Below are 27,909 nucleotides of genomic sequence, written 5' to 3'. Positions count from 1 at the left end.
AGCAACTGCTCAAACTACCCAGCAGATTGACCTGTGTCTCTGTTTCTGTATTTCCTCATCTGGAACTGCATAACAGAAAACTCACTAAATGAGGATCCAGGATTATAAGCACACCAACAATGATTTTTTTTTATGTGTGACTGTTATGTGTTAAAGGGTTAAAGACCCCTGAGTCTGATTATTCACACACAAACAGAACCCTAGAAAGGTTAGACGTCACGGAGGCCACAGAGCTTGTTAGCAGGTCTTTATATGAATATGACAGCCTCACACATACTGCACTAAACAAGTCACACTATCACTTTTTATTACACTAACTGAAGTTGGACCTACGAACATCACATCTAATTATGCACCAAGTAGCTGACTCAGTGTCTTTTGGAAAAAAAGATCACAAAAATTTATTTCTTCAAGAAAAAAATTACAGAAAGCTACTAGAGCATAGATCGGGCCCAAAAATTCGGCCTGACCCTCTCCGAGCCCATTCACATTCTGCCCACACCCGACTTGCCCCATAAACTTTTATTCTGAGGCCAGAGCCCGATTTAAAACAAATTTTTTAGAGTATTAAAATTTCGGGCTGTTTGAATGTGCAAAATCTGTTCAGAATGATGTTAATAAACATTGCAACACTGAAGAAGCATAGACCTATTATTTAAGAACAATGATTATCAAGAACAGATCTCCAAAAGATTAAATGACAAACAATGCGAACCATGATCTTACAGGCCTGACTAGCGATAAATTACACTACAAGAATGATGTCTGAAAGACTTTCCTCTAATTAAACATAATTTAACATTTAAGAATTTAAGAATATAAAATAATTTTAAACAAACTATTTTTTTTTATATTGAGCTTATAGCCTAAGTGCAAAAACCTAAAAAACAGCAATACGGCTATGCACTGCACAATCATTAAACCCAAATAGGCCAACAAAAATAACATAATTTACAATGACTCTAATATCTCTACTCTAATATAATTAACAAGGTTTAAGAATATAAATACACTTTCTGAACAAACATTTTAATATTTAGCATATAGCCTATGTCAAAAAAAACACACAACAAAACAGCAATAAGGACATGCACTGCAAGTCAAATGAACTATGCGGAGAAGTGGAGGAGCACACGTGCGCAGTAATTAATCTAACTCGTGCACCTTTTTTTAAACACTATGCTATATTGTGATTATGACGCCATATCTTTATATAAAATGAAAATAGCATTAAAAACAGACGCGTACGTCTACGAGTTCGGGCCAGGCATCGAGTCGGACTCGGGCAGAGAATTTTAACCCTAAAAGCTACTCACTTGTTTTCGTTGCTGGAGTCATATCGTGGTGTTGGGTCATGGTCGTTGCCGTTGACGTCGTAACTGGCTAACTGGTCCTGGGCGCAAGCAAGAATGAAAAGAACCAAACAAATCACTTTCAACAGAAGCAATAACCAGGGAAATAAATAAATATATGACATATTATACTGCCCAAGCTTTCATCCCATTTGGGTCATCTCTCATCTTTCGCACTATTAGAAAGAGGGTAATAAATTGGGCCCAACACAGGCCATAACTTAGCACTGTAATCCAGAGTGTCAGGCAGCAAAATGAAGGGTATTTATGGCAAGGTTGCATCCTGTGATGCTGGTAAGGGGCACAGCAGGCGTCGTGGTGTGTTTAGCACTGTGTAGCTGTGCATATCTCATTAAAGATACAGAGATACAGAGTTATTTTTATTGATCTTGAACAGAATTATCACATTAAACAACTTTATTACTTATCAAACTCAGCTATAAGACTAAGACTTCACAGATTGCATTGTTTTTAACTGTAATATATAACTGTCATAGATGTACAAACTACACAACTGCACTATAAGGTGCACTTAAAATCCTTTCATTTTCCAAAAAATGTGCCTTATGATGGAATTTTACCAGTCAGGTTGTAAGGAGTAGTAAAGTCACTCATTGAATATATCTGTGTTCACTCGGACAGCATATTGTTTAGTTATTATAGGTAATTGTAGACTTTTTTAGTACTGTAGTTATTTTTTTGTTGTGAGATGTGTGATTATATTTTAAACATATATTTAAATGACTGTTTAAAAGAAATGCAATAAAATCACAAACAAAATAGAAAAATAAAAGAACAAATAATTGCATAACATTAAATTCACTGTAAATACAAGGTTAATACCCATATATGACTCCCAAATCATCAGGATTATAAAGGTGTGTTATTTTTCTGCAAAGAATGGTTCCGCTTTAGACATATAAAGAAGAATTAGCAGTAAGCAGTAGCACTTACATAGTTTAGAGCCAGATCTGGGTGGTTCCTCTCTATTCCATCATCTAGGATGGTGATGACGATATTTCGCCCCGTATAGCCGCGCTGCCAGGCGGCCAGGATGTTCATTTCTGAGCGGCATCGGCTGTTATCACTGCAGTGCTGGAAAATGATAAAAGAAGGAGTGATATAGTGTTTGTAGTCACTGAGGATACAATATAATTTTGCTGGATGTTGAACATAAGCATGCTTATTGGTACAATATAGAAAAAACATACATTGCAATATTTCTGGGTTCTGTTGTATTTTGCGATATTTAGAAAAACAGGAATTCCCACCGCACAGGAGTTTAAAATACAGCAGGTATAATAATATTAATAATGCCCTCTATGTAGTGAAGACTGGAGAAAAAATAAATACATTTATTAAAATGAGAAAAGTACAACATTTCCTTTTGTGTCAACAAGATTGGATTGTGTATGGATTAATATGCCTTACATAACATTGCTTACCCGGTGATATGGCTACTGCACATAAACACATTGAGATGATAACATTGAGCAATGTTAAAAAGATATTGTGCAGCCCTAATGATAATATATTCTTCACTTAAATTAACTCATGCATCAGGGTAGTACTTACAGAACAGTCTATGAGAAAGTGCTGTATGTAGTAAGACTAATACTCAAACCACATATATCTACATATGCCCTGAATAATTAAAATGAAAATACAGAATAATTTAAATCAGAGTTTATGATTTGCAAATCAAACTGCAACCAGCTTCAAGTGAGCTGCCGTTTCTTAATGCATCATGACCTGTGAAAAAAATAAACAAATAAAAAAAATAATGCCTTTAGATTTTTACTAGGGCTATGAACATTAAAGCGTTAACACATGCAATTAATTTGGAATCAATAAGATGTTTGTTTTTTTTCGCAAGTTAATTACGCCACAAAGTTTGACCCCAACTTTGGCTGTAATATGCCCCGCCCAATGCGCAAATTTCTTTTTTTGGATCTGACCCATCTACCCAATATATTTCTTGTTAATTGAGCTAAATTGCTGATAAGACGCAGTTTAATCTGATATATTAGCCAGATAATATACTGCTATGAACAAACGTTGTCTCTAGTGCTCCATGCTGTTTCACACTAAGAGCACAGTATGTGCTGTGTTCACTGCTCATACCTGCACATCTGCACATCCCATTGAAAACACTGTGTTTGAAAGCACAGTGGCAAATTTTCAGCGTTCTTTGTTAAAGCAGCTTCACACTGCACAGATACACACTGGAACACAGAATCTTTTCACTATATTTACTTTCTCGCTCCTGCACCAGACAGCTCTGACCAATCAGATAGCACATTGTGCTCGCATGGTTTATTGGTGCGCATTTTGGTGCGTTTAGATTTATGCCTTTGTGAAACCAAACCAAACAGAAGGAGAAACACTCCAAATAAATGAACTCATTAACTGATCTGAACCATAGAAACCATTTACAGGTGTGAAAACACCATTTTATACTCAGCAAATTAAGTTCTAATTCAGAAATCCTTACAATCAGGCTGAAATATTTACAATAAAGTAAAAAAAAAAGTTTACTGTATCAAATGTGTCATACATTCTTTATTCCAGCGCCCCACATTGGCTTTATAACTGACACCACTAATATAAATATAATTTCATTTTACATTTCTTACATTTAGAAGAAAAAAATTGCAGTTAATCACAGAATAATGTTGTGATTAATCAGATTAACACTATTTATTTTAACAAATTACATTTTGTTCACTTTCAGTGTCAGTAATTTTTTTATTTTATTTGGTGCACTCCTACATATATCCCATCTCAACCATATAACCCAACAGAAAGAAAACATGGCTGTGTTTTTCACTCAGCCTTAATAATAAGCATACAGAGAGAAGTGGGAGTTACCGGTGAATCCTACAAGGTCAATACGGACACAGTCTCCCTGTTCAAGCTTTTATTACTTCCAGTGACCTTCAGTATCACTGAGTAGCACAAACCCGGAAATTAGAAAAGCACAGTTCATGTTTATTCAGATAAAAAGGTGTGTGTATCCTTGAGTCACCCACTGTAGATCCACTTGCCATTGTGCTGTTATTAAGCTTCAGATATAATTCAAAATACTGTTTGGACATTTACAGAATCTATAAATGTATTTAATACCACTGTAAACATGTACGCTGTGGAAATCAAAGAACATGCTGCTAAAATCCTGATAAAAGTAAAATGGAAATGGAAAATTGGAAATTGTATAAAAGCACAGACATGCAAAACAGCATCAATTTATACATTAAAAAATAAAGACATGCTCTGGCTGAAATAGAGTGTAAACCTACAGCCACAATGGCTCTTTGCTGCTAAGTTTAACCACCTTTGGTACATGGCAACACTGCCAAAAATAGAGATTACAAAACCAGCAAAAAATGAATTAACTACAATTAACACAGGAGCTTCACTCCTGTCAAATTCACCGATAACTTATGCAGTGTACGTATGGCATGAATCTTCCTCAGCAGGAAACAGGAAACGTTTCTCACTTCATGGAGCATAATGTTTTGAAAATGATCTTAATGAGACGTGTGTCAGAAAATGTGCATGAAAATGAGAACATGTAAATTACCAATGTTATTGAAATACACTGTGCGTATACAAATAACCGTCACGCTTGTTAACTGCTTTAGCATGCATTAGAAGTCTAAGACATAAAGATACTGAGAGCTGTTACAGCATGAGCACACTGTCTGAGCATTCCCAACAATAACAGCTAAAATAATGCCACCAACCATAACACAGCAAAAGCAATCACTGTAGCAAAGCAATTCAAATTCACCTGTCAACATAAATCAGCTTCACCTGCATTAGGTGTAACCAATTTCGAGGGGCATCCAGTATTCTGCAGATGTTTTAGGCACATGTGAAAATTAGAATTAAAAACTTTATTTTTGAGTTATGGTGTTTTCACACCTACATTGTTCAATTCTGGTCATCAGACTTTTCAGTTTGGTCTAAAGCAAAACAGCAAGTATGAAAGATTCCATAAACCATCAAAATCTGTTTCAACCAAAAGTTGAGTCTTGGTCCGAATTAACTGAACTATGATTCGGTCTGTTGCAGTGTGAACACACTTTTTTAGACAGTTCAGACTTTCAGACCAATGATTAAACAATTATTAATTATACATTGTTTTGCTGAATCTAACTCCCTATCTGTATAAGGCTGGTGTGTGATACCAAAACTAAACGGTCCAAATCTACCATGGTATGAAAAAGTGTTTGCCCCCTTCCTGATGTCACTCTTAAATGTTTCAAATAATCAAACAAATTTAAATATTAATCAAATACAACACTACATGCAGTTTAAAAATGAAGGTGTTCATTATTTAGGGAGAAAAATCTAAACCGAGATGACCCTGTGTGAAAAAGTGTTTGCCCTCCAGTTAAAACGTAACTTAACTGTGGTTTATCCCACCTTAGTTCAATTTCTCCCTGCCTGACAAAGAGAAGTAGACCAAAAGATACTGAAAAGCTAGACATCATGCCGAGATCCAAAGAAATTCAGAAACAAATGGGAAAGAAAGTAACTGAAATCCATCAGTCTGGAAAAGTTTGGGAGTTTTGGGAATCAAGCAAATCAAAGTGAGAGACATTATCCACAAATGGCGAAAACGTGGAAAAGTAGTGAACTTTTCCAGGAGTCGCTGGCCAACCAAAATTACCCCAAGAGCACAGGGAAAACTCATCCAAGAGGTTACAAAAGACCCCACACAACATCCAAAGAACTGCAGGCCTCACTTGGCTTAGTTAAGGTCAGAGTACACGACTGTACCATCAGCAAGAGACTGAGAAAAAATGGCCTGCATGGAAGAGAGCTAAGATGAACTTAACTAAATTTTGCCAGAAAACATCTTGATGATCCTCAAGACTTTTGGAAAAATACTCTCTGGAGTGATGAGACAAAATTGTAACTTTTTGAAAGGTGTGTCCCATTACATCTGGCAGAAAAGTAAAAGGGCATCATCATTCCTACTGTAAAATATGGTGGTTGTAGTGTGATGGCTGTTTTGCTAATTCAGGACCTGGAACTGAAGGCCCTGTCCCACTGCGATTGCGTCTAAATATCCACTAAAGTACGTCCAAATTTCAGTGGACGCAGTTTAGTGGATATTTAGTGGATATTTAGACGCAATCTGGACGTAGTTTAGTGGATATTTGGACGGCACCGTCCAAGTGGACGTAGTTGAGACGTTGCCGTAGACGCAAAAGTGGTTTTGGTACCTCCCAAAATTTTCGGAATAGACGGCGACTAATATGGACGTAATTTAGTGGATATTTAGACGCAGTACGGACGTATTTTAGTGGATATTTGGACGGCACGTACAGGTGGACGTCGACGTCCATAAAAATATTTTTCTGGTGTCCATCGCTTTACCATCAGCCGGTCATACAGTCCAAACTCCACCCGTCGTACAATCCAAGGCCTGACCCATACAGTCCTCTCCTGCTGCCGCCTCCTCCTCCTCCCGGTCTGATCCAGCACATGGAGGAGTATGTTCTGCTGCTGCACCATCACTGCAAGGAATCTGGTTGTGTAGAAGAGAATAGATGTGCTCTCTCTTGTAGCTCAAGAAGAAATGATGATTCACTAGAAAAAACAACCATATATAGTTGGAAGTCGACGTCCAAAAAGTGTGGAAGTCGACATACAAATTTGGAAGTCGGCGTCCAACTTCAATTTAGACGGAATATGGACGTAATTTGGACGCACTGCGTCTATATTTTGGACGCAGCACGTTCACTCAGTGGACGCAGTGTTTTCTGATTAATTTGGACGTACTTTAGTGGATATTTAGACGCAATCGCAGTGGGACAGGGCCTTGATAACCATGATTTCCGCTGTCTACAAAAAAAAACCTAAAGAAGAATGTCCAGCTAACTCTTTGTGACCTCAAGCTGAAATAAGCTTGGGTTCTGCAGCAGGACAATGACCAAAACACATCAGCAAGTCCACTTCTAAAGAAAACAAAGTGTGGTCTAGTCAAAGTTGTGACCTGGATCATATTAAAATGCTGTGGGACGACTTTAAAAAGGCAGTTCCTGGTAAATCAGGGCACCTCAGTGTTGTTAAATCAGGTGAGCGGGTGATGAAACTAAACACATTCACTGGGGTGCTGTCTGGAAGCTAGCTTTCTTCAGCATGAGAAATTCTTGTTCATTTTTTCTTTATTTTTGTTTCACTGCATCAGTTCTAATGTATTCTAGTGTGATGTGAGTTTTTACAGAAAAAAATTATTATATTGCTGAAGGAAATTATTTAAAATAATATGATTCAGTGTTAAAAACATCTGCACAGTACTGATACCAGGTTCATTACTAGCATGAAAGCACTGTGTGACAAAAACAAGCGATTCTAAAGAACAACTGCAGTGTTTGTAGAGGGTAAAGCGTGTCAGAAGGCTGATATAAGTGCAGCACAAAGAGCAGTAAGTTGATGTATTTGCCTCACTCTAGGCCAAGCCTGCCGGCAGATTAGTGCTTTTGGCCACACCATGCTGAATACATTTCATCTCACGACAAAAACAATGACAACAAAGGAAAGTTTTGAGGTGGAAAACTGCAGCAGAGGTTCTCTGTGTAATCTTGTCATCTTCATGTGGTCTGGAATGACACTGCGGAATGAACATTCTGGGGAAAAATTGTAGGTAGGAACATCTGTTTGGTTTTATCTGAGTAACAAAGTGAGAGTTCTGCTGACCTACACGAATAGAAAATAAACACAGTTCCAATAACCTGAGCACATACAGCAAACCAGAGATATAAACAACAGACATTTATGTGCTTTATTTAAGTTTAGATTTGTATCATCAACATTCAAAAACATTTATATGATTAATCTATTTAAAGGGCCATATTTTACATTTTTCTAGTATTGTTATTTAGGAGACTGTCCCCCTCTACAGCTCTAACATTTTCCAGAAAGGCTTATAAACTAGATTTTGAAATGTATCTGTGGTAATTTTGTCCATTCACACAGAAGATCATGTGTAAGATCAGATCCTGATGTTGGATTGTAGGGCCCAGCTCGCAAACTCTGTTCTAGTTCATTTCAAAGGTGTTTAGTGGGGTTTAGGGGTTGAGCTACAAGCCACTGAAAAACAAGTCAATAGCATTATCGCTCCACTAACAAATGTTAAATATAGAGCAGTGCAGACTGTTAGGAAACATTCTTCTACCATTTTTCAACCCTAGATAGAGAAGTGTGATTCATCACTCCACAGAAGACATTTCTGGTGCTCAGTGGAAGTCCAGTGGTGGTGTACTTTACATCATTCTATTTCTGTCAGGTGTGGTATTGTATTTGACCATGGACACCATGATGAGGTTTGAACGTTTTAGGACTTTTCTAATCTTTCATTTTGTGATTGAGTTGCGATGATTCCTAAACACATCCACCAGTCAATAATACCACTACCAGTTGAGGTGGAAAAAAAAAAATGAACCAACTGATTTGTTGCTAAGGTGGCATCATATTCTAGTACCACGCTCAAATTCAACAAGCTCTTTAATACATCAGCTCAAAGATGCCCTGTGCTGCAGACATTACCGTAGGAGTGATGTGGGGAGAGAGCACCATCTACCCACCCAGAGGGAGCAGGGCCAATTTGGCTCCCTCTGAGCGCCGGCAGCTTGAATGCAAAGCTGCATGAGTGTGTACCAGTTTTAATGGGAATATATTAAACAACTCAGTTTCATTGATTACAATTTATATTCAAATACCTTTGTCCAAATAGTGTACAATTACATATATAGTGTACATCTGTTGAAGAACTTACAATATACCACATGTTTGACCACTTGGGGTCGTTGAAGTAGATGAAGTTGGGGTCACTCCTGGCATAGCGCTTCACTCTGGACTTCACTACCTGCTGCTGGACCCAGTCGACCTGCAAAAACACGACCAAACACTGTTACGCTTTACGCTGCGCACTGTACAACAGTCTAAACATTTCAGAGACACCTTCTGGACAGTGAACATCTGTGAGGAATAACCAGACTGTTGCATGGGGCTGCCTTTACTGACTTATTAGAGTTTCCAGACTCACTGCACTACAATTTGGAAGTTTTTGGGGAAAGACAGATATAAAAATATAAAAATTCAACAAACAAGCTAATTTACAGTATAAAAAAATGTTTTGTTAAAGCAACAATCCAGCCAAGCACAAAATGTGCCAATATCTTGCCAGAGCTCATACTTGTAAAAAATGTGCTTTGTGTTTAAAAAAAATTAACTACACCTTTAAAACCACTTGGGTGAATTTAATTAAAGTGAGATGAGCAGCAGTAAATAATAGGCTAATAATAATCATTCTATTAATTGAAAAAGTCATCCAGGCATGCCCAAAGTCCCTCTCAATACTAAAGCTACCAGATTTTGTGGATGAACTGAAATTACCTCAGGGAAGTAAGATTAAATGTGATATGGTCACGTATGCAGCTGGCCCTGTTCAAGAGAAGAAGCCCACAGGACAGGGCAGTTAAAATCACAGATACTATTAAAAATAAGGTCACCTTCCTCGATTATATTCCATAAACAGATCCATAGTACAGGTGCAGAGTGTTTTCACATTCATTCTCTGTGCCCTGTTATGTCAGATGTGTCAGTTCAAATTAAACTTTCCACTTGTAAGGACAATAGAATGAATACAGAATGTGAAGCCTGTATTTTTAGCTTAACTGCTTTTTGTGGTGGATGAGGAAGCGTTCAGCGGGGAAGCCACGCGGGCTTTTGCCTGCCGTCTGACACTGATGAAATGGGTTATTGGGTATTTGCCACTCCGCTCTATTTGTACACACGGCATGAGGCGTGATATGATCAGAGAGCCTTCGCAAAGCCGCCCACCAATAGACCTGCGCCGCAGGTTTTATTACTCCCGAGATCCAGGCTGTCAGGAGGAGATAATCTTAGCGGGAGAGGGCTGGCTTCCAGGCCTCGGGAAACAGCTTGACTCTGAATGCCTGGCTGCACTGTCAAATGAAGTTGCGGACAAACGGGCAGACCTTCATATTAATGGGTCTACGGCCGTGCAGTTTGACTTCTTTAAGGCGAGGAATCAGTGAAGCCGTGTGAAGCGTGTCGGTTGCTGTGTGTGGGAAGCTGCACTGTTGGGAAGGGAACTGTAGTGTAGGGCTGCGCAGACAGAGTGGCCGACTGGGGTTAAGGTGTGGATAAACATCCAGGAAGGATGGGGTTCAATTCCCTCACACACACAGAGAGAACTCCAACAAAATATAGTAGTGTAGGGAAGGGATAACTCACCTTGGGGTCCATGTGGATGAAGCTGTGGGCGCCCCTGGTGGCAAAGGTGGACCTGCGCACCACTCGGCTGTGATGGAAATGGTAGTGGTCCTCCAGGCCGCCAATCTGCACCAGCACAACAAACAAATTAACACACAGCTGTGAGAAGCAGCAAGCATGAATTCAACTACCCAGAAAGGTACTTCTGGGTGTCATGAAATAAACTGTGGGAACACTTGAAACCTTATAAAAGTGCCACAAAAATATATGAATGCATAGAGATATGAGAAGACAACAGAGAAAAATATAATAGTGTCATCATAGTCTGGGATTCTGGATGAGAACTATGAGAAAGACTCTGAGAAGACACAGTCTGTAAAACTGTAGCTGTCCTAAACTATAGGACACCAATCAGCCATAACATAAAAAAGTAAGGTGAATATCATAATAAGATAAACATGGCACCTGTCAGTAGGAGTATATTAGGCAACAAGTGAACAATCATTTTTACCAGTATGATCTTATTCAAACGTAATAATTAGATATTAAAACACTGTTTGTCTTTGGCATCAGTGAGAGAGTTTAAGTGACACTCTTTTAAAGGCTGGTGGAAGCTGGTGAGTAGGTGAGGAGTTTCACAGAAGCTTTCATTTCTTGAAGCTTAAGTGTTGAAGCAAGATTTTTAACAAGAGCCAAACTGTGATGGCTAGACGACTGCCTCAAAGCATCATCAAAATATCAGACAACTCTTGTTCCCGGGGTGTTTTAAGCACTCTGTGATCAGTGTCTAACAAAAGTTTTTTCGAAAAAGGACAACTGACAACCCAGTGACAAGATCGTGAATGTCCAAGATTCACTGATATGTGAGGGGAGCGAGTCCAGTCAATTTAGTCCTAACCCATTGACTAAAGCAAATATTCCTGGTAAAGTTCATGCTGGCTTTGGCTGATAGGTGGCAAAACCCAGTAAATTAAAGTTTATTGCATACAACAGGGAGTAGCTGCAGACCAATCAGAGTACCCATGTTGAACACTGTCCACCACCAGAAGTAGATACAATGGACTCATGGAGCAACAGAAGAAGCTGAAGAAGCTGTCCTTGTCAGATGAATCACGATTTCTTCAACACCATGTGGATGGTGCACATGCGTCACCCACCTGGGGAACAGATGGCACCAGAATGCACTACAGGGAAAAAGACAAGCCAGCACAGGTTGTGCAATTCTGGGAAATATTGAGTCTTGGCATTTCTGCGGATGTTATTATGACACGTAGCACCTATCTAATCACTGCTGCAGACCGTCATGCCATTACACCTTTTTATGTACCTTCTTTCAGTAAGACAATGCTCCTGCCACACATAATTTATGTAAGGTTTAGGGAACATGGCGATGATGAAGTCCAAATATCTTAATCAGATCAATCATCTGATTGGAATGTGCCGAACAAACATGTTAAACCATAGAAACACAATCTTATAAAAATTTGGAGCATCCAGATCATCTTAGTTCTAGATTACACAAGACACAGCACCCTCTCTTTGTAGTAAAATATGAGGCATTTGGTGTTGACTAAAGCCCTAAGGGGGTCCTGGGGTCATTTTCTTTTTTATGGGGGGGTCCTCTGTGTTTTTATTTCTGTCCAGATCGACCATGTGCGTATTTTCCTCAGACATTCTCTGAGAAAATTACAAGCAGAATTACCTACTGTTTTTTGCTGAACTCCGGGGCCCTACAGTATTTCAGTCTTGTCCGGATCCACATGTCTGAGTTCCTCACCTTGCGTTTAATAAAACAGCTATTTCGCCACTGCCGTGCACCGTAATTACACTTTGGGCGCACGTTTTCACTGAGATTCACATAAACACAACAGCACGTGGAAATAGAGGGGCTACTAAATGCGATGTCACATGACCGAGAAAGCCGAAAAAACTCACTGGTCCTCCTAATTTTTCAATTGCTGTCCGGATCCAACAGTTTTGTTACTGAGTAGAAGTATAAAATATTTTTCACAGACATCCCCCCTGAGAAACTCTCCCCGTCTAGATAGGGCTTAAGTACTAAAGACACCCACAGTATTCTCTAAAAAGCATACCGTGAATTACCATGATAAGTTCAAAACATTGTCTTATCACCCATCACCCCTACATAAAAAATGCCTCACATGGAGCATGAACGGGAATCAGTGGGTGGTGTGATGGCCACTGTAGTTCAGTGAGCGTGTGCATTCTTCCTTTACTGGCTCTTAAGAGTTTAAGGCATCCAGATTTATAACAAACAAATGGAATTTAGAGGGATTTATAACAAACAAAACAGTTGATTTGCCAACTTGTCCAGGAAAATAACCAAACTGTGGATTTTGCCAGCTTCTCAGTTATTCATCTAAATTCATGTAATACTCTTGGACCTTGAAACAAAGTTCTTCTCCAACTGAGCGCATGTGGAGTTAAATGCTGCACTTCGGTCTCTGTGCTAAGAAATGTAGGCAGGAATGTGTGCTCATGTGTGCATCTGGCAAGCTGCAGCTCTGTCGGCGCATCTGAACCGAGAACCATATTTTCTTTTTTTTTTTGCGTTTTTTTTTCTTATCTTTCTTGTAGATATGCAGCTCCCTTCATATTTGCACTCCACAGAGTTCTGGATGCAATAAGTAATAGTCAGCAACCTGAAAGACAAATAAAAATACTTGGATGGGTGATAAAAATGCTCTGACAGTACAGTTGATTTGTGCTTGTCTTTGTACATCATGGAATCAAAAACCCATGTGATTAAGTAGGAGAAGGCTATAAATCTCAGCTTTATGCATGGAAAGTTGATACTGGAGAACAAGAACACTTCTCGGGACACGAACACATCTATTTATCAGACTGTGGCTGCTCAGGATAAGGGTAAATGCGTCATATTGGAGATGCTCTACATCCTTGCCACTGTGATGAGCTAGCAAATCTGTTCATCCATCACAAATCCTGTAAAGTTTGGCCAAGTGGCCTCACTGCAGAGTCCCCGGGAGGTCACAGGCTTTACTGGAGCTGCATTAAATTGCTGGCCACTAAAGAGTAACGGTTTATTTTACCTTGAGTGTATTGACAAATATCTTTCAATAATGATTACTTATCTTAGTATCTATAATTACATAATTATTGTGTGAAACCTTGTATTTTATAGGCATTAACCAATACTCACATTATATTTGATCATTTTTACTCACAGTGTATTTTACACGCATTTATATAAAAGATTAACCAATAATCACAATATATCCTTTACACATATAGTAAAACATTGTTTGATATGGCATGTGACTAACACAGACTTTATTATATGACAGATTAACCCACATTAACATATAACATATGAGATGTAGCTCAGGCTTGAAGTATTTTGTTCTACTGCATGACCCTAACTAACGGTCATCAATTCGACTGGTACGGGGCTAATTTGCTACAAAAAGGCTATTAGATCAAAGCAGCCTTTTGGTCAGTGAGTGCCTCCCTAAAAAACCTCTACTTCAAAGCGGGGGGTGACGCACACACACAGATAGTGCCATGAGGTTCCATTCTGGAAGAATACAGTCAAGGTCAAACACTAGTGGTCCAGTCAGACACGTGAAACTTCAGTATTAACACGTGCATGCTAACATGAGATGATTTTAACAACGCCTCATCAACAGGCTTACGTCATTTTGGGTATAAAACATGGAGTCAGATCAGAGGGGGGTCAGAACTCTTACTGAGACGGCTGTAACACTGTCTTATATGTATTGGTTCTCCTGAATATTCAGTACTTTGTAATAAATACTTGGTTTGCTTTCAGCTTCACTCCACCTGTCTGACTCTCTCTATCAAACGAACACGCAGGGGAAGTTGTACCCCGGACGAGAGGTGGGAGTAGCCCACCTTTCATTTTCTTTTCTACAACAATTTGGTGACCCCGGCCTCTGAACGAGTCTGACGAAGGACAGCATCCGGCACTGATCCACTCACGGCCGAACTTAACAAACCAGGTAAGCAGAGCCTGTTTAATCAAATTCTGCATATTGGCTATTTCAAATTTGAGTGGAGCGGCGCTCTGGCTGCTGTCCGGAGGAGAGCAGGAAGCATACCAAGCTATTTATAAAAAAGAGTAGATGCTGTTCCTACTCAAGGGTTTATAAAAAAGAGTAGATGCTGTTCCTACTCAAGGGTTTGTAAAAAGAGTAGATGCTGTTCCTACTCAAGGGTTTGTAAAAAGAGTAGATGCTGTTCCTACTCAAGGGTTAAGGATTGGACGCTGGCGTGTCCCCCCGGCTTCTGACGAGAAGTTCGGATAACGGCCAGGTGTAGGCTCACCTCGATCTTGATCCGCTCGCAAAAAGCCAGAGTAGACGCTGTTCCTACTCACCTCTATTTTTATTCGGTTTAAAAAAGCAGAAGCTGTACCTGCTTGGGTCGAAGCTGTGCCGACCTCTCTATTTTTAATTCAAAAGAGCAGACGCTGTACCTGTTCTTATCTATTTTATTTGGTTAAAAAGAGCAGAAGCTGTCCCTGCTCGGGTCGAAGCTGTTCCGACCTCTCTATTTTTTAATTCGGAAGAGTAGACGCTGTTCCTACTGTAAATCTCTTATGTTTGTATTAAAAATAAACAGATGTTGTTCCTGTTCAAAACATTTCGTAAAAAATTAGTATACGCTGTACCTACTACGAACTTTTAAAAGTTATTGAATTAATAGTTATTGCATGATACTGTGGAGGTGCACCTGTGAGCGTGAAAGTGTGTGGCAGCGAATCAAAGACTGTGTGCGAGAGAGTGAGCGCTGCTGAAATGTGTGTGCGTATGTGTTAGACTTGTGTGTGGAACTGTGAGACTGAAAAAAGTGTGTGCGTATGCGTTACAGTGTGTGCGAGACAGACTGAATGCAACATAAGTGTGTGCGTATGTGTTGGAGTGTGTGGGTGCTCATGTGTGATTGGTTGAGTGTACGAACTCTTGTGTGTCAACGAAATAGGAATGGATGAGTCCCACTGCAGGGGAGGAGTCCAAGGTGAAGTAGGTGGGGTTGGTTCAGCCTATTGGTTTTCGACTGTGAAGTTGGTTATTTGTGAATTAACACTTGTGAGATATCATAGAAAATAGAACATCAGTTCAGTAGGGAAATAGAGTAATACACAGTGAAAATGGGGGACAGAGGTGAACAGGGGGAAAAGGCTTTTGTATGGGTAGATAGATATATATATATATATATAAGAAAATATAAGGATAAAAAACCTAACTATACAAGGTAAAGATCTATCTGTAAACGGAGCGGGGCAGTAGATGTTACTAATGGTCATAAATAATTAAATAATTAACAGAGTAAAGTGCGATGACATCGATTACGAAAGTGACTGATGTGACATAGAACTATAACATGAGATAATATAATATAATATGCATACGTTATTAGACAGTTATCAGACAGTTCTAAAATGAAAATGTGAAAATGTGAATACCCAATCATGAGTACAGTGTACTTTAATGTAAGCAAGGTTGGGGAAGTGTTAATATAAATAATTAAGTTGTTGAATAATGTCAGAGAGGTGTGTGACTGGATAAATAATTAGAGAATTTAGAGAGTTTAATACAGGGATTATGGAGACAGAATTGAGGAAATAATTAGCTTAATTTTGGGTATTGGACTATATCTTGGGGGCGCTAACCCAACAGGGACATATGTCTAACTCTATATTCTATTAGCAAAGCTAATAATGAAAAAATGACTGTGTGTGGCTGTTTCGGAATCGTCTCCTATTGCAGAAATACTAAGCAATTTGGATTGGCCATTTTTACAATGCTTTGTCGAAACTCAGCAGTATATTTTTCCCCATATAGTTCACTATTAATTACATTATATTATAATAATATTGTACAGAAGATGTATGCTAGAAATTCCAAAATATACTATGCCATGCAGTACTGCTGTGTAAGATGTCCTCAGAGCAGGACACATAAATATGGTTTCTTGTTTGATTCTTAAATAACCAGTTCAATAAATAGAAAAATGCTACATAGTTAATAGTGAATGAATTAATGAGCGAGCCATTCCAAACACAGCTTTTTCTATCAGGTGATTTAGTCAATTATCTTACTATTCGTTTCTTATTCAGACTGATCTCAGTTCAGTGCTGGCTGAATGAGACTTATATAAGACAAATGTAATATCTCATTTCTCTATGATCTCATGGATATCCGTCTATGCTAATATCTTGATTATCTTAAGAGCGATAGTAGATTTCAGAAACCAGTGAGGAAAACCTTATTTTTATTTTTTTTATTATTATTTTTTAAAGGAAACGCAGTGTTGCATCTATTTCAAGCTACAGGGAATTTGGTATCTTTCTGATAAGGGGACATAATCAAATATATTAAAAAATTGAGCCTTCTATTTTGCTTTCAATACGCTTTACTTTCTGCAATGAAGAACTTGCTTTACTTTCTGCAATGAAGAACTTGCTTCACTTTCTTTCTGTATAGTATTAACTTAGACTAAAAAGAGATCTGGAAAACAGCATAAATTTAGTTTTCATGCTTATACAATGCCACCTATAAAACAAATGCATAATTTTCTGGCTGTAGCATGAACAAAATCAGCTAAGCAATATAACATTGTTTCATCTGCATAATGGTAAAGTTTGCAATCTGAGAAGCAGAGCCAGCACTATAATTTATGTATATATATATTAAATAAACCTGGACCAAAATTTAACCTTGTGGTACACCTTTCAGGTACAGATGCCAAATCTGAATAATTATTCATTGACATGCACTCTTTTGGGTCTAGTCCAGAGCAGTGTCATCAAAGCAAATAATTTGAGCTAATTTACGTGGACGAGAACAGGTGATAATGATGGTAATAAATGAAATATGTATACAGTAATAATCTATAATAAACTATGGGTACTTGGTGCCTTGCACAGGCTTTCACGGTAAACACATCAGAGTGTGAATTTATGAAAGTACGACAGACCTGGGGTTGCGTTCCCTAACTGTCAGGAACTCTACGGCACTGAATCTTGATAAAATAGTGCTGCTACGCTGTGTGTGGTTCAGTGTGATAGGCTGGTTAGCCAAAGACGGGTAAGATCCCAACGTAATACAACGGGACAACCTAAGGCAGGCACAGTCTCGATCTGACCACCACATGCATTTTAACAGAAAACGGAGAAAACATCGTGGAGGGGACGCGCAACCCAGGGGGAGAGTGAGTGGATGAATGGAGTGATGGGGTGTGTGTCAGTGGAGGCTTGTGCAGGGTAGACCAGCCCAGTGGACAGGGGAAAGACAACAGAGGGTGGAGCAATTTTGTGTTAAGTTTTCTGAAACAGAAATTCTGTTTCAGAAAAAGGGGGAGATGTAAATAGATCACCATTATTACCACCATTATTCGCCCAGCCATTATTTTTTACCTTTTTTCTTGACTTTTTAAACCTATTACCTTTTTCATCCCTCACCACTATTACTAAAAATTTTTGACCAATCATTATTTTATAGACGTAGAGCATTTTTTTTAAACTTTTAGCTTGTTTATCTTTTTAAAGTATGGTTTTAAAACAACCTCTATGCAGATGAGCAATTACTTTCAACAATATTGTAAAAGTTTTAGCTTTTAAGACAAACTCAATCCTAACTTTAAAATATGAAATGTAGACACAAAATTGAACTTTCACTATTCAACATGTAAGCCACTTTTTGAACAAGGGAAACAGTAAGTGAGATTTGATAAATTGTTTAAGGAAATAGATGTATTGTTGATAATTGTGAAAAGCAATCTGCTTGGCATTGTATATGCATAAATACATATTTAACATATTGAAAAGTAAATGTAAAGCATTGTTCGGATTTATTTGCTAAAATAACGTGGACAAAGCAAAGCATAACATCTGTGTTTATTAATATTGCGAATATTATTGTCTGTAATGGAACGATTGATACAGAGAAAAATAATCACGTTCCACTTCTCCCAATTTTTAAAGCACTAAATAAAATCAACTAAATATAGAAATCAAGGTTTAATAAAATCTTGGGAATTGAAAAAGTCAGAAACATAATTTCTTAGTAAAATAACACACCGCAGCAAATTAAAGTGGCAGGTAAAATAATATAGCCACAAACAGTAATTCTGAAGTCCAAGCAAAAGTAACCCAAGAAAGCCCAATACATCAATATGGAACCATTCCTGAGACAGAAGCCACATTATGTGTAGTTTGTTTGAGTTTAAAACTTTGGGCCCTGATATTCTATCAGTCAGTGTGGATATGGAGGGGAAAATAGAGCAGCTGATCATTACGATCTATGTAAAAAACATGATTTAGATGTATTTCCAGGTGTTTGTTTCTTATCTATTATCTATATAGTATTACCAATACAATATGAGAAGATCTACAGGAAGCTTTAAGTGGGAGGCTTAACAGCAGGTGCGTTTAAAGCAGCAGTTTTGTGCTGTGAAGCAGTAAAATATGGTCTGTACAATGATGCTGCAGAGTTGAGGTGTGTGATCTTTAGCTTGGTTAGTGTTTGTGAGAGTGGAAGTGTTTGAGTTTGTGAGTGTGTGCATGTATGAGAAATAGTGTGTGTCTAGTGGTAAACTGGGTGGTGAACATTAGTAGTGTTTGTAAGAGCTAATTTGAATATAACAGAGCCACAGGGAAGCAGTTACACTAAAAGGGAGAGGGATGTGAACAAAAGAAAGGTAAAAGAAAGTAATTAATGGTGATGATAATTAAATGTTGCAATTTAAAATTGAAAATTCCTAAAAGTTAGGGATTTAAAGCACTTTTGACAGTAAAGATCATGATTGAGTATAACTGAAAATCAGGACAACTGAAGAAGGTAAGAAAACAAAATTGGGCTGAAATCTGTGCACAGACAAAATTTAAATATGAAATAATTAACTTCCAAGGGGAAATTAGAGCTCAAGTTAAGTGTGATAAATGTATTTTAACCATGTATTTTAACTTACAGGAAGGAGACACGGAGGACGTCTTAAAAGACTTCCAAAATGAATAGTGAACCTTAAACATGATTATAACGAATACAAAAGTTTCGTTTCAGATCTGTTTACACAGGGGGAGAAGGAGAACGTGGTGCAAAGGTGGACCAGTCCAGACACAAAGTCAGGGCTCCTCCGCGACTACGCACGAAAGGGGAACGAGCATGGCTGGATTGGGCCTTTCCAGGTGACTGAGAGAACAACGTACGCAGATCAACTGATAGGCGAGGGTTCTACAGCTGTGCAACAACAGAGATCGCTCACAGAGCAGCAGGAGGAGACGAGACAGCTGAGAAGTCTGACCCTGCAGCAGCAGCAGCAGGAAGGAGGGGCAGCAGAACCCCCGCAGCACGGGCCTGGCCTGGCCACAGCAGAGAAAAGATTTCTCAGAGCACAGCAGCAGACAGCACACAGCATGGCTGTGACTGAGGAGTGGAAGTGAGGGAGTGACTCATTCAGCAACGTTTCGATTGCGTCAAAGTACACTACATACAGAAACTCTTAAACACATCTCATTAAAAAACACACATAGTCTTATCACACACCAACTCATACTTTTCATTCACTGATATTGCAGACACCAAGAGCCAGAATAAAGCTCTTCGTACGTGGGGCTGAGGTAGTCTACCTTCAGAACCCTGAAACAAGAAGAAAGAAGAAACGAACAACACGAATTGCAACTTTAACATTTACACATATAGGGTTATAAACTGTGATTTGCTAAAGTAGGGGGGGAACACATTATTTTTTCTTTACAGGTTGTACTGAACATTGCTTTCCTTTACAGGTGGCCGAAAGACTCTTGAAAAAACGAAATTGTAAAAAAAAAAATATATACACTCTGTAACCTTAACACTTACACATATAGAGCTATAGATAATAAGTTTACTAAATAGTGGAAAACTTAGAGGGAAAACACATTTTTGGTTTAATAATGGCTTGGTACGGAAAAAGGGAGTGGGACAGGTCAAAGTACGGATACTATAACGGACAAGCATTTCCTCTGGCTATTCCAATATGGCTCCAGATAATAATAACCGTTGCCCTCATGGGTATCATGATAATAACATTGGCCATCGTATCAAAGCAAGAACAACTAACAACGGTAGAGGGAACAATTGTAAACACATCAGCAACCGTACACCCGACAAACGCAACAGCTAAAGACCAGCCCACACAGCTTAATAGAACCAAACGATCAACCATCAATCAGCCTAACTCAAAATGCATCAGGCGCTGGGGAGGTATAGAATTAGACTAATATTGGGGTGAGATGACAATATGGACAGTGAACTTATGCGACGTGGTTACTTGTGGTAAGCAGGGGTCCAAGGGGGAAGCGGTGTACTTGTGTTGGTCCCGTGATGATAATCTTAAGTGTAACCATAAGGGTGATTCTCACGAAGACCTTCACATTAACATAAAAAGGTTTTTCACCTCATTGCAGCATTTTTTTTCAAGTTGAGAAGCTAAAATAGAATTTGCATTTTACTATATTGTTTATTTTTTCATATTTTTTAAAATAGAATGTTATTATCATTTGAATCTTATATGATCCAGAATAATTCTCATTACCGTTACAGTAAATGACGAAGCTAGATCAACCGGTTCAAAACATTTTTTGATGATTAATTTTTGATTAATAGTTCCACAACAAAATCCCATCAACTTAACAGCACAGTCCTTGACACTTACTTTGATCTTTTTATTTATTTATTTATAGTTAAGCAACTCTCATTACCGATACAACATTTGTAAAATATCTTTTAATTTTTTAATTAATGAAAATTATTTTAGAATATGTTTGATCAAAAACTCATGGGGACAACAGGTGAGAGGTATACTATAGTAAAATGAAGAAAAGTTATGATAAGATGTGAAACTTTTAAAAAATTAACATTTTAGATCCATAACGGTAATGAGAACACAATTAAATGGTAATGAGATGCTCTTAGCTAATTTCACACATAACTTAAAATGCTAATATGCTAACAACCTATAACTTTGCCAGCTGTCAAAGCCTTATATTGTGATAATATTCATGAAATAATTTATTTTTATATTTTTAAAAGTAATGAGTATTAAACCATATGGGTAATGATAATACACAGTGTAATTGAGGACAGTTTTAGTAATATTAACACAGATTTCTCAAAGGGAGAGAATAGTGACCAACTGATCTTATCTCCATTTTGAAGCTTGTATCTGAAGTGATGCATCATGGGATAGCTGATCAATTTAACGGCACAGTGTAATTTTTTAGGGGGGTAAAATCATGAAACGGTAATGAGAAAAATTGTTCGGACACAGTTATTTTGTTTAAAATCAAGTACATTTTTTGTTCAACACAAATAATATTTATATTATGTATAAATGGTGATATTTTAAATGACTTTAATCTATTTTATTGATTCGATATGCTTAGTACTTTTAATATGGTTTAACTTAAAATTAGAAAGAAGGGGTACGGACACATAACGGTAATGTGAATTTCCATATATTTTTTATTTAATTTATATAAAAATAATTTTATATGAACAATTGATCCATACAGTACTACCTATTTGCTTTACACACAATATCGGAGTTTTTGTGAATTAAGTACTGATTTAAAAAAAAATTGTCATGAACATGTTCCCTGCAGCTTCATGAGAATCACTCATAACACCGACCAAACAGCTTACAAGGCCAGACCTTGTAACAAGTGGGAAACCGTAATTAGGTCAACGCATGTTAATTGGGATCCAAGCGAACGCTGGGCGACTCGTGAGCGGGAGAACTGGAATAGTATTAACATACAAAGGGATAATGGTCCGATAAATAATCTGATAACCATTGCATTAGAGTGGCAATCTGATCCTAATGGGGAAAAATCATTTTTCATAGGGGTCCGGGTGGATGTAAGTGGTAATGACCCTGTGGGATGGATCAAAGTTAGAGCTACAGATAAACCGACCTATACTGGAGTGTGAGGAAGAGCTGGAGGAAATGCTGGAAACCAACCAGTCTTGGGGATGACTTTATTGCAATGATGTCACTTCCTCCTTTGATAGAGTTCGAATTATTGGTCGCCTGGTGGCAGAGGGACCGTGGGAGAATTTTTCCTGTCAAAAATTGGTTGGAAGGCTGCCAGAACAGGTTTTCGCTCCCACCATTAGCTAAATGTTCACACATATGTTTATCAAGTGTTGAACATATGTAAATACATATTTGGAGGAATTACGATGTGTTGACGTATCTGGTTGATACGTCAAAAGGGAGAATTAAAGAGTAACGGTTTATTTTACCTTGAGTGTATTGACAAATATCTTTCAATAATGATTACTTATCTTAGTATCTATAATTACATAATTATTGTGTGAAACCTTGTATTTTATAGGCATTAACCAATACTCACATTATATTTGATCATTTTTACTCACAGTGTATTTTACACGCATTTATATAAAAGATTAACCAATAATCACAATATATCCTTTACACATATAGTAAAACATTGTTTGATATGGCATGTGACTAACACAGACTTTATTATATGACAGATTAACCCACATTAACATATAACATATGAGATGTAGCTCAGGCTTGAAGTATTTTGTTCTACTGCATGACCCTAACTAACGGTCATCAATTCGACTGGTACGGGGCTAATTTGCTACAAAAAGGCTATTAGATCAAAGCAGCCTTTTGGTCAGTGAGTGCCTCCCTAAAAAACCTCTACTTCAAAGCGGGGGGTGACGCACACACACAGATAGTGCCATGAGGTTCCATTCTGGAAGAATACAGTCAAGGTCAAACACTAGTGGTCCAGTCAGACACGTGAAACTTCAGTATTAACACGTGCATGCTAACATGAGATGATTTTAACAACGCCTCATCAACAGGCTTACGTCATTTTGGGTATAAAACATGGAGTCAGATCAGAGGGGGGTCAGAACTCTTACTGAGACGGCTGTAACACTGTCTTATATGTATTGGTTCTCCTGAATATTCAGTACTTTGTAATAAATACTTGGTTTGCTTTCAGCTTCACTCCACCTGTCTGACTCTCTCTATCAAACGAACACGCAGGGGAAGTTGTACCCCGGACGAGAGGTGGGAGTAGCCCACCTTTCATTTTCTTTTCTACAACACCACCTGCAGCCTCTACCCACGTGACCTTGGTGCTGAGCCGATCCTGAACTCTCTCCAGTTGGTGCTGTCTGGCTTAATCAGTGAATAAGAACCATCAGACAGGAACAAGAACCTTCCGTTACTGTTGCATGAGAAAAGCTGGTTAAGCAAAGGTGGGATATTGGCATCACTGCATACTGACATTCTGCCAATAACAGCAAGAAAAGCTGGACAGGATATCAGAAGAAAAAACTATGTATTTGATCTGATTTGATCTTTTAACAGATCTATCCTATCTACACCCACTATTACAGTGTAATGTGATGTTATCAAGCTGTGTGTCTCTTCCTGGCATAGCAAAGTGTTTATTCATTGCTGTTTATTCATTGTTATACATTTATGTCTGCGTAATTGTCACAACTATGTCATGCAAACTGAATGACCATGTATTAGCAAACCAAGACTGTTACGCGTCTGGAGCAACACATCAGCTAGGCGATATAACTTCAGCACTGTGCCATTCAGAATAGCTCTCAGAACAGCCCTAGAGAAGTCTCTAGAGATTAATTAACGCATACACTGTCAAATCAACACATATACTGTCCACTTACACGAAAACTAAACTAAAACAATTAGGACAATGCATCAAAAACTTTTCAAGATGTTATCTATGTTTTTTTTTCTCCCTGACGCCTCCCATAAGAACCAAACTTGTGTGGGCTCTTTCTTATGGTAAGTTAGATGCTTTCTGCTGTTAAAAGAGCTTTAAGTCCTGTGTTGATTGACATGTTTGAATCGTAGGAGACTGAAATTGCTGATTTCTAAACTGTTCTGAGATCTGTTTGAAACCTATTTCAGCCTTGTCTATATCCACATGCATTTTCAACCTTCTTCTGCAGAGTTTCGAGAGCTCTCTGGATCTCATCATGGTCAAAATATTAAAAATGGTCTCTAATGATGTATTGTAAGAAATTTCATTTTGTATTGACAATGTGATGTAATACTTTTTTACCATATCACCAATAACCTTTTTTTGAAGGCTTCAGAGAGCTCTGTGGATCTTGTCAGAGTGATAAAACGTGGCAAATTACACCACACAAGGTTTAAATAAGATAAATGTCCTTTCTAATGATGTTCTAATTTTCTGTAGCTGATGTTCTGCACCACAACCTAATTTTAGGCATTTTAAATGACTACAAAGTAAACATGCCATATGTTATATTAACATGTTTTGTGTTAAATAAATATTGTGAGGTGTGAATTATAACTCTTGCAACTCTTGCTCTTAATTTAACACTTACATTGCCGACAGATTTAATGTGTGGTAATAAATGTGTGGATATCCTACCTTTTCTCTCACAGATTTTACAGATGATTTTTATCATCTTACAGAATACCATTTGCTCAGTTTTAACTTTGTTTAGTTATATTAGCTACCTCTATCTCTCAGTATTGATCAAATGAAGAACTCTAGCTGGCGTCCATATCTTTAAGATTTTGAAGGGGTGTCGTAATGACTGCGGTTGAGTTAGCTACTTAGATAATGTAAGGTGGCCAATTCAACTGCTCCTGTGATTTAAAAAAGAGAAAAAGCACTAAAAGAGCACACATCAAAATAACCAAAAGAGGAAACTGTTAACTAATTGCTCATTTCTTGTTAAAGTGACCGTCAGCAAGTTTGGAAATTTAGAGATCTCTATGTTAAAAATGTGTAATTGCACCGAGCATGTGGATTTTTTTTTAAACGTGCACTGTGGTACGATCTTCTATCAGAGATGTTGAATCTGATCATTTCAGTCAGGACTCTGTTGCACTCTATTTAGCTTTGCCAGCTCTCTTCAGTATTAACTCTGAATTTCTTTGGTTTAACAATGTGTACACAAACAGATGATGACTTCTGAGGATGCTTTCAAACCTGCCTTGTTTTGTTTAGACTTTCTGACATTTCATTGAGGTGCGAACTTAAATATCTGGTGTGATGGAACCACAGTCTGATGGAACCACAGTCCAAACCAAAATTGCTCCCCATCTTTAAAACAAACCATAGGAAACAAGAATTGATGTTGTGCTGTCGATTCTCCTTTGCATGCAGGCATGTCACACAGATGATTGTATGCAAACACGTAGGCTGGTGATACATATGTCTACTGTACTCTAGATTATCCCTTACTAATAAACAGTTATAATAGGAACTGAAGATAATATGTTAGGCTCATTACGCTGCCCGCAAAGGTAGTTTAAAGCCCTATCTTTAAACTAGGGCTGGGGTCCTGGGGTCATTTTCTTTTTAATGGGGGGTTCTCTGTGATTGTTTTCCCATCTGGAGTGATCATGTATGTGTTTTTTTTCTCAGACGTCCTGCAGGCTGAATTATCTACTGTTTTTGTCTGAATTTCGTGGTCCTCTGGTACTTTCATCGTCACCTCATGTTTAATAAAATGGATACTTATCCACTGCCACGCACCGTAATTACACGTTGGGCATGTGTTTCCACTGAGATCCACATAAACACAACAGCGAGTGGACATGAACGTGATGTCATGACGAGAAAGCCAAAAAACACACTGGTCCTCCTGTTTTTTTTAATTGTAGTCCAGATGTTTTATCACTGAATAGAAGTGTGAAATATTTTTTCACAGGTGTCCCCCTGAGAAACTTATCCCATCTGGATTTGGCTTAATTCTGGTAGAAAGGTAGAATTCGGCACAAAACCTGAAAAAGCAACTCGCCAAACTGACCGATTAATGTGGAGTACTGGAAGTAGCTGAAGTATTTGAGCTGTGAAAACACCCAGAGTTTGCCATTCTAATATATCCATGTTTGTAGTAGCTCTTTTATCACAGGCATTAGCAGAGTTGCAGTTAGCAAACACTGTTATGGCCAAAAAAGACTCACAGGAAAACCTACCAGACCCCTCTGTTTTTAGAATTATAGATATATATTTGGCTTTGCAGGGATGGGAGCAGAAGAACACTGATGCCATTTATTATGACACTTGTCCCCTCTCCACTAAGAGATACTACTGGTTTCAATTTAATCCAGAAACTAAGTCCATGGTGACGTATTGGTCACAGACCTTTTGAAATCTGTGCAAAGTTCCTTAAAGCACTCTGTTTATCATTTTATTTCATCTTAAGTCCCTAAGTGTCATATATTGAACATCCTGAGAGCACTTGAGAGGAAAGTGTGTGAATGTGTGTATGTTTATCTGATCTTTTTTACAGAATGTAACCTAGGTGTACTGGGTTAGTGCTGGAGTCCTTTTAAAAGGGTATTTTCTGCTTCTACCGTTTTGTTACAACCATTTTGGCTACCGATTTAAAATCTTAAATGAAATGTTTTACAACCCACATTACTAGTTCTGGAATAATATATAGAAAAACATTAAATACAAGTTATAAAATAGTTGTTGTGTCATTTACGTTAAAACAAGATTCTAACCTTAAAATATTTACAGAATGATCTGCTTACTGAATTTATCTGATTCAATTTTGAATTGTTATCAGTATTTAGAAACGAATCCGGGCTCTTATGGGTTAAAAGAAAAATATCTTAACCCTCTATGGCATGAATTTTATTTTTAAGGAGACTGAAAAAAAAATGTCCCCACTATTTAGAAAGTTTTTTGTTTGGGAACCATTTTTAAACAATTTTTCTGTTTTGATAACAGGCTGATTACTTAAATCACCAATTAACCATAAATCATGACGGCCCTAAAAAAGTGATCTACATAATGTTCCCCAAAGGCAACAAATTAAAAAAACAAGTTTTACACCAAGAATTAAAGACTATAATAAGATTCTAAAAAGGCAAATATACTTATTTACGTATTCTTACACATATATACATATTTTTATTTATGACCCAGTTATACACTTATTTGTATTGGATGTAGACATTGCTGAATGTGGAATATAAAGCTACACTAGCATTTATTTTCTTCAGTAAATATCTCAGTTAAACTCAGTAACTCAGTAACACATTACAATATTCTAGTTTTAAAAGCATCACAACTACCATATAAACTACCCAAAACTACCTATAATAGAGTAAATCTACCTTGTAATATTATAATACTGTAAAACTACCCTGAGATATTATAACACAAAGTAAATCTACCCTGTGATATTATAATACTGTAGAACTACCCTGAGAAATTATAATACTGTAAATCTACCCTGAGATA

At 37.7% G+C, this 27,909-nt stretch overlaps 1 protein-coding gene and 1 long non-coding RNA gene across 2 annotated transcripts in view; both read right to left on the bottom strand.

The window, feature by feature from the left end:
- Positions 1-27,909, bottom strand: part of LOC125782198 (uncharacterized) — a 374,822-nt gene that overhangs the window by 111,640 nt on the left and 235,273 nt on the right. The gene's annotated exons all lie outside the window — the stretch shown is intronic.
- The window catches only part of pcsk6 (proprotein convertase subtilisin/kexin type 6), a 104,704-nt gene that overhangs the window by 75,440 nt on the left and 1,355 nt on the right, over positions 1-27,909 (bottom strand). The window contains exons 2-5 of the mRNA XM_007260219.4: positions 10,629-10,733; positions 9,145-9,255; positions 2,307-2,447; positions 1,317-1,393 (exon numbers count right to left, since the gene is read on the bottom strand). Of these exons, the coding sequence (XP_007260281.2) occupies positions 1,317-1,393; positions 2,307-2,447; positions 9,145-9,255; positions 10,629-10,733 (434 nt within the window). The remainder of the gene's footprint in view (positions 1-1,316; positions 1,394-2,306; positions 2,448-9,144; positions 9,256-10,628; positions 10,734-27,909) is intronic.

Source organism: Astyanax mexicanus, chromosome 16 (assembly GCF_023375975.1).
Source record: "Astyanax mexicanus isolate ESR-SI-001 chromosome 16, AstMex3_surface, whole genome shotgun sequence".
Classification (NCBI taxonomy): Eukaryota; Metazoa; Chordata; class Actinopteri; order Characiformes; family Acestrorhamphidae; genus Astyanax; species Astyanax mexicanus.
Note: the sequence above shows the minus strand (reverse complement) of the source record. Positions and strands in the feature narration are given on the sequence as shown.